Source organism: Bison bison, unplaced genomic scaffold, assembly GCF_000754665.1.
Source record: "Bison bison bison isolate TAMUID 2011002044 unplaced genomic scaffold, Bison_UMD1.0 scf7180017864079, whole genome shotgun sequence".
NCBI lineage: Eukaryota > Metazoa > Chordata > Mammalia > Artiodactyla > Bovidae > Bison > Bison bison.
The window spans coordinates 313,391-325,835 of NW_011494651.1; the positions used below are offsets into that span (position 1 = coordinate 313,391).

Genomic DNA, 12,445 nt, shown 5'->3' on the forward strand with positions numbered 1-12,445 from the left:
CCCCACAGATGGCAGCCCACTAGGCTCCCCCGTCCCTGGGATTCTCCACGCAAGAACACTGGAGTGGGTTGCCATTTCCTTCTCCAATGCATGAAAGTAAAAAGTGAAAGTGAAGTCGCTCAATCATGTCGGACTCTTAGCGACCCCATGGACTGCAGCCCACCAGGCTCCTCCATCCATGGGATTTTCCAGGCAAGAGTACTGGAGTGGGGTGCCATTGCCTTCTCCGGCCCTTAAGACGAGGATTCATCAAATAAGTATTTGAGAGCTAAGAGTGAGGCACGGAGTCAGGCAGACAAAACCCTCACTCACTCTTCTGTCCTAGCGGGGCTGGGGCCGGACACGGGGTGCTGGAGCAGTGCCATCTGCCCCTGCGCTCCCCACCTCATGTTCAGTCCCCAGCGCCGAACCCCAGTGTTCCCTCTTGGCCCCCACGTTGATTTTCCCCAAGGAGAAGTCAGGCTCTCTGCCCTCCCCGGGGTAAGGAGGGACAGGCCAGCTGCTGAGGGGAGACGGGGTGCTCCCTAGGAATAGCGTCCGTGCTCCCTGCGGTCCTACTGTGCGCTGAGCCCTGGGCTGGGCCCGTCCATGTACCCGCCTTCACCTCTCATCACCGTTGTCCAGAGCAGGTACGGAGACTCAGAGAGGGCCAGCAATGCATCTGAGGATACACAGCAAGTGAGGCCTCCGGGCTGGACTTTCCGTCACCACCACCCCCATCCCTCATGTATCCCCCCAAGTCGTCGAGTCACGCTGATGAGCAAACACTCTCCCGGGCTTCCACCAAAGCCAAGCGAACAAGATGCAAACTGGGAGAGAGGGTGGCTTCCCGTGTCAACCAGCCCGGGTGGGGGAAGGCAGGGCCCAGCCAGGAAGGACAGGATGCGAGGGGACAGGGCCGCGGTGTCCTGGCCCAGCCGGAAGCCCCGAGCACTGAAACCCCAGGCCGACTCTGAATCCACTGCCTTCGGAATCCCAGTCACGGAGGCCTCCTCGGTGTCTGATGTGGCGCCAAGGAAAGAGGATATCTCGTCCTCTCCCTTTGTTTCCTAATTTTCTGGAATTTCTCGCCGTTGGCTGGTTTCCCTGCCGAAACCACACACCACAGACTGTGGTCGCAGAGCCGGGAAGAAAGCGATGGCTGCGCTCTGCCTGGTGTTGGGGGAGGCTCCGGAGTCGGGTGAACTCCAGGGACCCCACAGGGGAGGCACGGATGAGTTCTGCAATGAGCTGGGTGGGTTCTAGGTGAGGGAGCGGGAGACAGAAGAGGCTCTGAGAGCGACAGGGGCTGCGGCGGTGGGCTCGGGATTGGACTTTGTTCCGGGAGACTTTGGACTAGAGAGACCCTGGCTGAGGTCCGTGGACTTACTAGCATGGCTGCAGGCAGGTCACTTAGCCTCTCTGGGCCTGTGTTTTCTCATCTGTGAAAGGGGAGGAAAAAGCTGCACAGCTCAGTTCTCAGGGGGGCTGTTAGCAGGGAAATAACGATAGGGGTGGGTCTAAACAGCAAATGTCACCAGGGTTTCCAGTGCTCAACTTGCTCACTTGTGTCTTAGAGGGAAGAGGGCAGAGCCTGAGGCTTCAGAGAGACTGAGGTAGGCTGGGAAGGGTCTTGGGGGCCAGAATAGGAGCTGAAGCCCCTTACCTGGGGGTGATGGGGAGGTGGGATGAACCAGAGGGGACCAGGCAGGGACCAAGGGGCGGCGGGGGGGTGGAATCCTAGAAGGCAACCAGAACGTCAACAAGTCCCAAGACCTCACTGTGAAGCTAGGCTGTGATTGTCCCCATTTTACAGATGAGGAAAACGAGGCTCAGACAGGTCCAGAGGAGTCAAGCTGGGATTCAAAGCCAGGAGCGTCTGACCGTGATCCCCAGGGACAACACCTCACGTGAATACGACGATACAGCAGCAGGGGGCATAACACCATGTCTTGGGTCCCCTCTCCCCACAGCTGCAGCAAGAAGCCAGGGCGGTTCCCGCAACACCCCAGGTCCCCTCCTCTTTCTCCTTTAGGGCCCCCACACCCCTGGGGGGGCCGGCACTGGCAAAGAGCCACACAGCCTGAGGGCTGGATGACACGGCAGGGGTGGGTAGCTCCAGCTCTGCAGCTGCCATGTCAACCAAACAGCACTTGCTGAGCACCTACTGTGCGCCCTGAACACCAGACATGCCTGCAGTGGGTGCAGGGTCTAACCCCGGGAACCGTGGCACAGTGACAGAGACGAGACTCACCGGGAGCTCGACCCTGAGCTGGGGCAAAAAGCTGACCGGGTGGGGGGAGACGCAGAGCCCAGAACTGTCCTCCCGCGGCTGGTGAGCCGGCCGGCGTGTGAGGGGCATCAAGGTGAAACGTCCCTACACGCGGAAGAAAACCAGCATGCCAAGTGCACAAGGGAGAAGTGTGAGCCACCCAGTCGTGCCTGACTCTTTGCGACTCCGTGGACTGCAGCCCACCAGGCCCCTCTGTCCGTGGGATTCTCCAGGCAAGGACAATGGAGTGGTTTGCCGTTTCCTTCTCCAGGGGGACGTGATGAGCAAATATCGGGGGGCGCCTTGTCACCACTTTTCAGAAGGAAATGAGCCAGGACAGACTGAGCCTGCAGTGGATCTCAGTAGGAAATGCTGCAGTCTGAGGCTGTTATCATGTAAACGAAGGGAAAGCTGGCTTCCTCCTGAAATGAACCGAAGGCAGCTGCCCTTGATCACCTGATTGTCCCCAATCCCGATCCAGACCAAAAGCTCCATAACTCAGGGGCTGTAGGGTCCCCGCTCTGGACAACAGTGATGAGGGGTGGCCCTGGTCGCCCCAAGGCCATTCTGAGAGGTGAAACAGGTGGTGAGGATACGGCATTTCCAGTGAAGGAGATGGAGGCAGCGTGCGTCCGCCGGGACTCAGGCACGTGATGCTCGGAGATGCGGGCTCGGCCTCTGAAACTGCTTTTTAAGGAGCAGCCTGGGGCCACTTCAGCCCACACGCTGCTGGAGGACTTTCTGATGAAGAGGCTCCTGCCCCCTCCCATGGAAGAGGCCACCCCTCTCAAGGCTCTGCGAGCCCCCAGCAGAGAGGCCACTGGCTCTGGGCTGGGGCCCTGCTCAGTCTCCCCTTTCCTGGCTGGCCTGGGCAGGTCAACGAACTCCTTCTAGCCCCCACCCCCCAGCTTCCGTATCCGAAACTGGGGCTCAGCACCCCTACAGGACAAGTGGCGTGTGGCTGGCCCGTTCGGGGTGGAGACTGCTTCTGCCTCCCCGTCAATCCTGGCAAGGCAGGACCTAAACCGTGTTTATTTACCCAAATGTGAAATGACCTCAAGAACCGCCGACACCTGGGGGTCAGGCACCAGGCCGAGTCCTGTACCAGGATCGGCCCGTTTACTTCTCAGGGTGGTTACGACCCCTGCCTGGTATTTACACGGGGACACCGAGGCACTGGCCAGTGGCGGGGCCTGCCTGAGGCCGCAGAGCCCACATGTGGTGCCATCCGACTCCTGCCCCGAGAGATGAGCTGCTTCCAGCAACGCCAACAGCGATGATGACACTAACATAATCCACTGACGAAGGATGATGGCTTTACGATCGACAGGTGCCAACCCCACTGATGGAGCCCGTGATGGGTGTCTGGGACGCGGTCAGCACTCAGCAGTGGCCACTTCCTTCTCTCTCCTGTCTCTGACCTTGTTTCCATCTGTGTCTCTGTGCCCTGACCACCTGACACGGAGTCCATCCCTGCTGACTGTCTGGAGGGGGCAGCGCCCATGGCCTCCTCCATGGGTTTCTGAGCGTTCACTGAGCCCTGCCCCACACAGGACTCCGCTGGAGTGCTGAGGGTCAACTCAGTTCACTGCTGGGTGTCCAGGCCCAGCCCTCCTCCCAGCCGCTGGACCGGGAAGCAGCAGCCCCCTGGGGCCTCCCCTCCAGGGTGCCTATGACAAGCCTCCTGCCTCAATCTCCCTTGGAGTTGTCCAGAGCTGGAACTTGACTCCAGAGTCCTCTGTCCCCAAATAAGGGCCAGAACGGGTGTGTGAGGCCCCCAAAAGAGGGAGGCATCTCGTGATGGAGACTCCGGGAACCAAGCAAGACCCCCTTCCTCCCCGGCCCCTGTTCTAAGAGGAAAACCCCTGGTCCTCCTCCCCATGTGGGGAGAAGCTGGGCTGTGGGCCAGGAATGGAGGCGCCTCCAGGAGCTGGAGCAGCTGGGGTCATCCATGTAGCACAGGACTGGGATGGGGTAAGGGGAGAGAGAGAGAGGCCACGAAGAGTTCTTGAGGTGAAAGTCGAAAGAGAGAGAACGAGACAGGCTTAGGGAGCAGCTGATGGGCTCCGTGCTCGAGGAGACGCGTCTCGGCGATGCCCCGGGGAAGCACTCACAACGGCTGGAACGTGGGTGTTTGGAAGATGCAGGTGACAATTCGGAGTAAAGCGGCACAGACTCGAGCTCTTGTTCCAGGAGAAACACTGATGGCAGCAACCCAGCCCTGACTCTCCAGCCACCCCCGACCCCTGGTTTGACAGCACCCGTGAGCACACCACAGCCCTCCCCCTGCCTGCCCCCCGCCACCGCTGCCCACAAAGAGAGGCTTGTTTGACCTCGGCCAGCTCAGCCCCACAGCCTGCCTGTGCCCTCCTGTATGGGATGGCAACCTCCATCCCGGGATGGTTGCTCTCAACTTTGACTTCGTTTGCCCTGCTTGCGTCTGCGTCCCCAGCTCCTCCACAGAGTCAGGGAGGGGCAGGTGCTGTTTGGGGAACTTTAGCCAAACTGAAAGGCAGACAGGTCCACACCGGGAGGGGGCAGGGATTCCTGGCAGCCCAGAGGGTGGGGAGCCGCCATCCAGTGGCAGGAGGGCAGGGGCTGGAGCCAGACTGCTCACCTGCCCGCCACCCCCATCACATGCTGACCCTGCTGACTGGGGACCTTGGGGCTGGTGCCCGTGCAATGGGCATTTAGCCCAAGGGATCCTGGAAAGGACGAAAGGATACAGACAGTGCCCAGAACACAGCAAGCACTCAGTAGACGTTGCTGGAGCCAAGGGTGCTCACTCCTTGAATCAAGGAGGCCCAGCAACACGAAGGTCTGCTCCATCCCTTCTCCCCTCAGCTGGCAAACCAGAAGCCCAAGCGGGAGGCCCCGGCCCAAGGTCATGCAGGGAGTGGAGGGCAGAACGGGAGGCCGGCAGCACTCCGGGGACCCCCACCCCCATTAGGTCCTTGCATGTTCCTGAAGCTTGCTCTTGAAGGAAGGCTCACGTAGTGATGGAAACTCCGTTCTGAGTCTGCCTATGTGACCCAGGAGGGCACGCAGCGGCCCTGAGTTCCAAAATGAAACGTCTCCCCCTGTAGACAGCAGACCCTGTGGGCCGTGACCTCAGCCTTTCATACAGTTGCCATGAACTTGAACATCACGGACCACCCCCAAAGCTTGCATGCTCTTTCCCGTCCACAGCCGGTTGCCTCGAACCTTATCTGGATAGCACAGCACAGCGCCTGGCACACAGGAGGCACGTGGTGTGGAAAGAGGGAGACCTTGGAGACAGGCAAGGGTTAACAACAAGGGAGAGACTGAGAACTGTTAGGGCCAGACGCAGCAACTCAGAAGTGGACCAACGTGGTCCCTTATGGTGCAGGGAAGCCATCCGGGTTCTGAGGAGCATGCGTGCGTGCTAAGGTGCTTCAGTTGTGCCCAACTCTGTGACCCTGTGGACTGTAGCCCGCCAGGGTCCTCTGTCCCCGGGACTCTCCAGGTAAGAATACTGGAGCGGGCTGCCTGCAGGCAGAACGGCACCTCCCCAGAAAGATGGGCTCACATCGTGGTCTTGTCAAGTACACGGGGAGGGATGGAGGGATGAGGCAGAACTACCTTCATCTACACAGTAGATTCTCAGCTCTCACTCGGCTGCTGGGAACGACATTTTGCAGTGGTTCTCAAACTGTCATGCCTACAGGCATCACCTCCAGAGATTGCTGATCAGGAGGCTCTGGCTGAGACCCAGGAATTTATTTTGACAAACACCCCAGGTGTGTCTTCAGTGAGAGACCCACATTTCAGGAAACCCCACCTTTGGGGCTGAGCCAACAGCGGTTTCATGGTCTGTAGCTTTGGGTGGGCTTGTGCGTCCCCTCCCCGCTCCTCAAAGTGAAGAGCAGCCCCTTCTCACCCATCACCTCCACATTACCGGGAGCCCAGCTCGAGTGCCCTGCCCAGAAGACTCACCCAGTCCACATTTGTCCAACTGAGCTGAGTACGCCTGCCTCTTTGTCTGCTGTGTGACAGATGGGGCAATTACTCGATCAATAAGCACAAGCTGATTTAAGTGTATCTTATTAATTATTTAAGTCATCCATTATTGAAAAGGTCACAATCTGTTAGCTACTTAAATGATCATGAACTATCTGGGCTGCGTCTCCAACAAAGAAGCAGCAACGGTTCACTGAGCACCTACTATGCGCCAGCCATTTTGTTTGATCCTCGGGACACCCCTCGGAGAAGGCAATGGCACCCCACTCCAGTACTCTTGCCTGGAAAATCCCATGGACGGAGGAGCCTGGTGGGCTCCAGTCCATGGGGTCGCTAAGAGTCGGACACGACTGAGTGACTTCACTTTCACTTTTCACTTTCATGCATTGGAGAAGGAAATGGCAACCCACTCCAGGGTTCTTGCCTGGAGACTCCCAGGGATGGGGGAGCCTGGTGGGCTGCCGTCTATGGGGTCGCACAGAGTCAGACACGCCTGAAGCTACTTAGCAGCAGCAGCAGCAAACCCCTGGGGCGGCGGGAGGTGGGGATGGGCAGTGCAGGTCCTTACACTCCGCTCCTTCACAAGGATGGGCAGGTGAGGAGGGTGGAGGGGCTTGCCCAAAGTTACGGAGCTGGTAACTGGCAGAGCTGGGGCCGGGCTGCCTGTCAAGCGCATGGACTCGGCAGGGGTCACCGTGTTGGAGGTTTCTGCACCGGATCTTGCAGGCTGACTTGGTGCTGTTACGTCCTGGGATGACGTACCCCATGTCCTGTGTGTCCATGGCTGCAGCCCCGCCCCTGCAGAGCACCTGAACCCCACACCTGACTCTGAACTTGAGCACCTCTGCTCAGCTTGGCTCCTCCAGGGGCTGGTGCCTGTGCTTGGTGCTGGTCGTCCGCACAATGGGGTCCTGCTCCAAAACACACAGACCCCCTCCCCTTTCCCTCCAGCCCTGCGCTGCCCAGGGACCCCCAGGTTAGGGTATCCCCCATCCCCCACCAGACCGGAGACAAATAGATATGAGAATTGCAGTGACCATGAATGTGATCCTGGGGCAGGATAATGGGGGCTCTGCTGGGGTAGCCACCCTATCAGGCTAACCAAGATCCCACATCCCCCTTGCCGACTTTCTTCCCTTCCCCTGAGCCATCACTGAGCAGCCTGACTGCATCACCCTCAGATGCCTTTCTGTGACTCAACATACATGCACGATGGAACCCAGTAATATGCTTATTTTCAAACTTGATGCTGGAAAAAAAGCTTCTCCCTCAGCCCCTGGCAGATCAATTTGCGTCCTCTGACCAGACTGTGAAAACTTGGAAAGCCATCCAATTTCCCTTTTTGCCTTGGCAGCCAGGAAACTCACAACTCCATTTCACGCTCAGTGCCAGCAGCTCTCACACTAGAATCTGAGTAAAACCAACTTGCAAGCTTTGTTCCTAAGCTCCATTTCAACCTTTCCATACAGGCATATGTTATTATTAGGAGCCACTTTAAACTTTTCTTGGCAAATAAGGAAATAGTCCAGTAATCGATGAGCCAGACCCAGCAGCAATAACGATTCAGCATTTTCCAAGCTCATCAAAGACAAGCGATGGCGGCCACTCACCAGGCGGACGAGCTCTGGAAAGTCATCAGCGGCGGGGTGTGGCTGTCTCTCTGGAGCGTGTGCACGGCCTGGGGGGCTTGCGGCAGGAGGCCCGGGGGAGGCTGGGGCTGCGGGGCCGGCTGCCCTGGCCGGGGGCCCCGGGCAGGGTTCCCCCATCGCCGGGGGTCCTGTTTCATCCACCGTCCGTGGATGCCCCACCGCGCCAGGTAAACCTTGCAGATGTCGTAGTTCATTGCCGAGTAATACAAAAGATCCAGGACCAGCAGCATCAACACGAAGAAGCCGTAGATCCACACTCCCAACAAGGCTGTGTAGTTGCTGCGGGCAAACAGAGAGAGGCTGAGAGACGCCGGGACCCCTGCCCCACGGGGGCTGCAGTTAAGCAGCGGGGTCCATTAGAAGACGTGGTATGGAAGCTGCTTTGGGGTCTCAGAGAGGGTGTTGGGCCCCTCAGGGGGGACAGGGAATCTTGGCTCCCTCTTCTCATGCCCACCCCCCATGACTGCCTCTCCCCCACCTGCCCTGCTGGCCACCTCCCAGATCCCACTGCCCTGCACCCTGTCCCAACCAAGCACCCCCTCCAAGATTCCACATCCTTGGGTAGGAACTCCGGTGGGGAAGGAATTCTCAGCTGGACATCTGGGGCTCACATGGTGTGGGAGCCCTTACTTTCACCCTCCTTCCCTCCCCCCATGTGGGGGCTACGCTCAGACCGGCCAGCTGTCTCCCGCAGGTGGCCCGCGCTTGCCCACCCTCCTAGCCCTTGCTGAAGCTGTTCCCACCACCTAGGAGGCTCTCAGCACCCCCTCTCTCACCAACCCCTCCCTCCCCCCTCCAGCTCTTCCCCATCCTTCTGAGCCCAGAGCAAATGCAGGAAGTTCATTGTCTTAGGACGCACAGACCCAAGTTCCTGCCTCGCAGAGTCCACCTGGGGCCACCGGGTACCTGGAAGTTCTGCGTGGAATGCAGCCGGCCTCCCCACCTGGGGCCACCTCGGCCCCAGCCTGCTCCATCACACCCCCTGCTCCCGCCCCTCAGAAGCCCAGGACTCAGGGCATGGGCTCAGCTACCCTCCCCCGACCCCATGCAGCACACACCGGTCCATCTGCTCCACCAGCCACACGCCTTTCCAGCCTGCCCCACGGCCGTTCCCCGACACAGTCCTCCCCACCAGGCACCACAGACTGCACAGCCAGGGGTCTCAGGGCCCCTGACCTCGGTTCTCTTATTCTTCACCCAGCACTTCCACGCTGAGGTCTAGTCTGTCCTCCAGAAGCAGAGACGATGGGGGTTCTGAGCCGTAGATGCTTCTTTGTGAAGGGGCGCAGGCTTCCTGCCAAGGCGTCTCCACCTTCGAGGAACTTGCAGGCACACCGGGCCTTCCCAGGGGCTGTACCTTCAGCCCGGCCAACCCTTCCAGTGCCCCCAGTCCCTTACTTCCTCTCCTGCCTGACTCCTACCACCGCCTCTTGGAGACTGCCTCCCCCAGGAAGCCTCCCGGATACACTGCCCCACCTACCCCGGCTGGGAAAGGCTTCTCTCTGGCCTGAGGGCCCTTCAAACCCTCCCCCGCCACCCGGGGCCATGCTAGCTGGGTCGTGTGTATCCTCCCGCCCAGGCCAGGGTCTGAGTCTCCCCTGAGTGCCCAGATGGTCGGGGAGGCTGCTTCCTGGCCTTGCCATAGCAGCTGGGGTAGCTGAGCTCCAAACAGTGCTCGCTCGGGACAGCGACTGTTTAAAGGGACCTACTTATTAATCACTCAATGCCTCCTCCATCTGCTGCCTGCTGCGGGCATCTGTGCAGGTGGGCATGCACAGGCAGTGGCGGAGAGGAGGCGCTCCCAGGAGGCAGAGCCGGCATCCAGCCCCGCTGCCCCACATTCCACGGGGAGAGACCTGCCCCAGCTCCCAGCAGACAGGCTCCCTGGATGTCCTGGGTCCCCACAGCAGGGCCCCCTAGATGCTGTCTGAAGCCTGGAGCCTGGAGGCCCGGCTCCGGCCTCTTCTCGGCCTGGCTTTGCTGTGCAGCCTGGGAGGACATGGGTGTGTCTCTGTTTCTGGAGGAGATGGAGTGGAGCTCCTCCTGGTCTTGGCTTCCAGACTCTGGATCTTTCCCGCTTGGTTCACCTGTGCTCAGCCTCGGCCTTTGCAGTGAGATGGGGGCTGCTCCCCTCCGAGTCCTCCAGCCCCCTCCCCAGGCTGGGCCCCAGGTGGAGGGTGCTGACTTTCACTCACACACACACACACATGGATGCAAGCCCTCTGACTGGAAGGCCTTCCCTCCCCACATGTGGGGCGGGGGGCTCCTCGAGGGGAGGCTCTGGGTGTCCTGAGCACCTCACGTCCAGCAGGCACTGACAAGTGCCTGGGGCTTCCGGGCTGCTTGAGGAATGAGTAACCCCACAATTCTGCATCACAGCCCCTTGGATCCCTCCTGCAGCCCCACCTCCAGCCACCACCTCCCTGAGGCCTGCAGCTGTCCCAGGGGCTTGTTCTTGCTAAGGTGTGAATGACTGACCGGCAGTCTTCCCCACCACATCCCCCAGCTGCCTGATTTCAAGGGGAAGCCAGCTCCGCCTGGAGACATGCGGATGTGAATTCCTGCCAGGGAGCAGAGGCCAGCAGTGCGGTCCGGCATCCTGAGACAGGAGTCTGCATGGACACGGGAGGAGGACCTGACTCCAGCGCCCGGCACCCCTGTTTTCCCCAGCACCCCTCTCCACCTTCCCCTGGAGCCCCCACAGCGTTGCTCGAAGCGCCAGGCTTTTCCTGGGTGGTTCCCATGGCAGCAGCCGCGGGGGCTGGGGGAGGGGAGAAGGGAGGGAGAGGCAGGGCCAGCTGCGGGCAGATGCTACCCTGCAGAGAGGGAGTCCACGATGCCTGCAGGGGCTGGGAGCGGGACCACAGCTAGGCCTAAACCACCAGGGCTAAGAAACAACAACAGCAACCAAAGCAGCGGCTGGCGGGCATCGCTCTAATCACTTGACACATCCTAGCCTGTCCGACCCTCACGGCGTACTAGGGAGGAACCCTTGCTGCCGTCATCCTCAGCCCAGAGATGCAAACCGAGGCTCAGAGGAATTAAAAGAGTGTCTGAGATCTCACAGCTGTGAAGCGGCAAAGCCAGGATTTAAGCCCAGCAGTCCAGCTCCAGAACACACATCCCTAACCACAGTACCACACTGCCTAAGTAAGGCAGGTGCCACCTACGTTCTCTGGGCAGGCAGCCCCCTTCAGGCTTGTATCCACGCTGCTTTTCTGCCTGGAACTTGCCCCCTACCTCCTGTGCATGCAGCTGGCCCCACCTCCCTGTCTTCCTGCAGCTTCCTTCAGGAAGCCTTCCTTGATGTCCTGTGTTAAGTCCAATCCCTCTCCTTGGGCCCCCAAAACCACTGGGTTTCCCAGAACACACTCTGCTGTCTTTGCTGTCTTGTAGGACTATTTGCATCTCGAGATCAGATCTCCTTGAGGCTGAGTCAGGGTCTAACTTATCTTTGTGTGCCCAGCCCTCAGCCTGGGGCGGCTTCAGACATTCCTTAAGCTAACACATACTGAGCACTCATAGCAAGCTGGTGACAATGGCAGACTTTATATTCATAACCTCTTCACTAGATTTTACTTTCTCTATACACATTCTCTGGAGAAGGCGATGGCAACCCACTCGTGTCCTTGCCTGGAGAATCCCAGGGACGGGGGAGCCTGGTGGGCTGCCGTCTATGGGGTCGCACAGAGTCGGACATGACTGAAGCGACTTAGCAGCAGCAGCATATTCTCTAGTGCGTGCATGTATACTAAGTCGCTTTACTCGTGTCCATCTCTTTAAGACTCTATTGACTGTAGCCTGCCAGGCTCCCCTCTCCATGGGATTCTCCAGGTTGCCACGCTCTCCTCCAGGGGATCTTCCCAATCCAGGTCTCGAATCCTTGTCTCCGGCATCTCCTACACTGGGTAAGGCGGGTTCTTTACTACTAGCGCCACCCAGGAAACCCATATTCTCTAGTTAGTTAAGTCGCTCAGTCGTGTCCAACTCTTTGCGACCCCATGGACTGTAGCCCACCAGGTTTCTCCGTCCATGGGATTCTCCAGGCAAGAATACTGGAGTGGGTTGCCATTCCCATATTCTCTAGTAGTTAATAGTAATACTAGCAATCACCACGTCCTGTGTTTCTGAATCTTTGCAACAATACTGTGAGTTAGGAGTTGGTCTCCCTAATTTACAGATGAGGAAATGAGGCCCAGAGAGGCAAAGTCATTGCCAAAGGCTGCACAGCTGGGGAGGGGCCGCGCTGGGATTTAGACACAGGGCCATGTGACCTCAGAGTGTGCGCAACTGGGGGGAAATCCCAAGGTCGAGTCTGAGACAGATGTCCAGGCAGGAATTCCCCGCATCTGCTTGGCCCATGTGTCCTGGCTCACCCTCTACCGGGAACCGAGGACCGGGTCCAACCTCCCCAGCAAGAGCTTCCTGAATCTCAGGGTGTCATCGCCATGGCAAGCGCAGGCGCTGCTGGGCTACAGGCCTCCGCAGCCAGCTCAGTCTAACTGGCCTGGGAGGTTGGGGTGACAGTGTGATCTCACGGCCCCCCTCCAGTTCAGAGGAAGTA

The 12,445-nt window shown here is 59.2% G+C and overlaps 1 protein-coding gene across 1 annotated transcript in view; it reads right to left on the reverse strand.

Annotated features, from left to right (window-relative positions):
* KIAA1644 (KIAA1644 ortholog) overlaps window positions 1-12,445 on the reverse strand; it is a 51,827-nt gene that overhangs the window by 29,912 nt on the left and 9,470 nt on the right. The window contains exon 3 of the mRNA XM_010837594.1: window positions 7,843-8,160. Coding sequence (XP_010835896.1) covers window positions 7,843-8,160 — 318 coding nt within the window. The remainder of the gene's footprint in view (window positions 1-7,842; window positions 8,161-12,445) is intronic.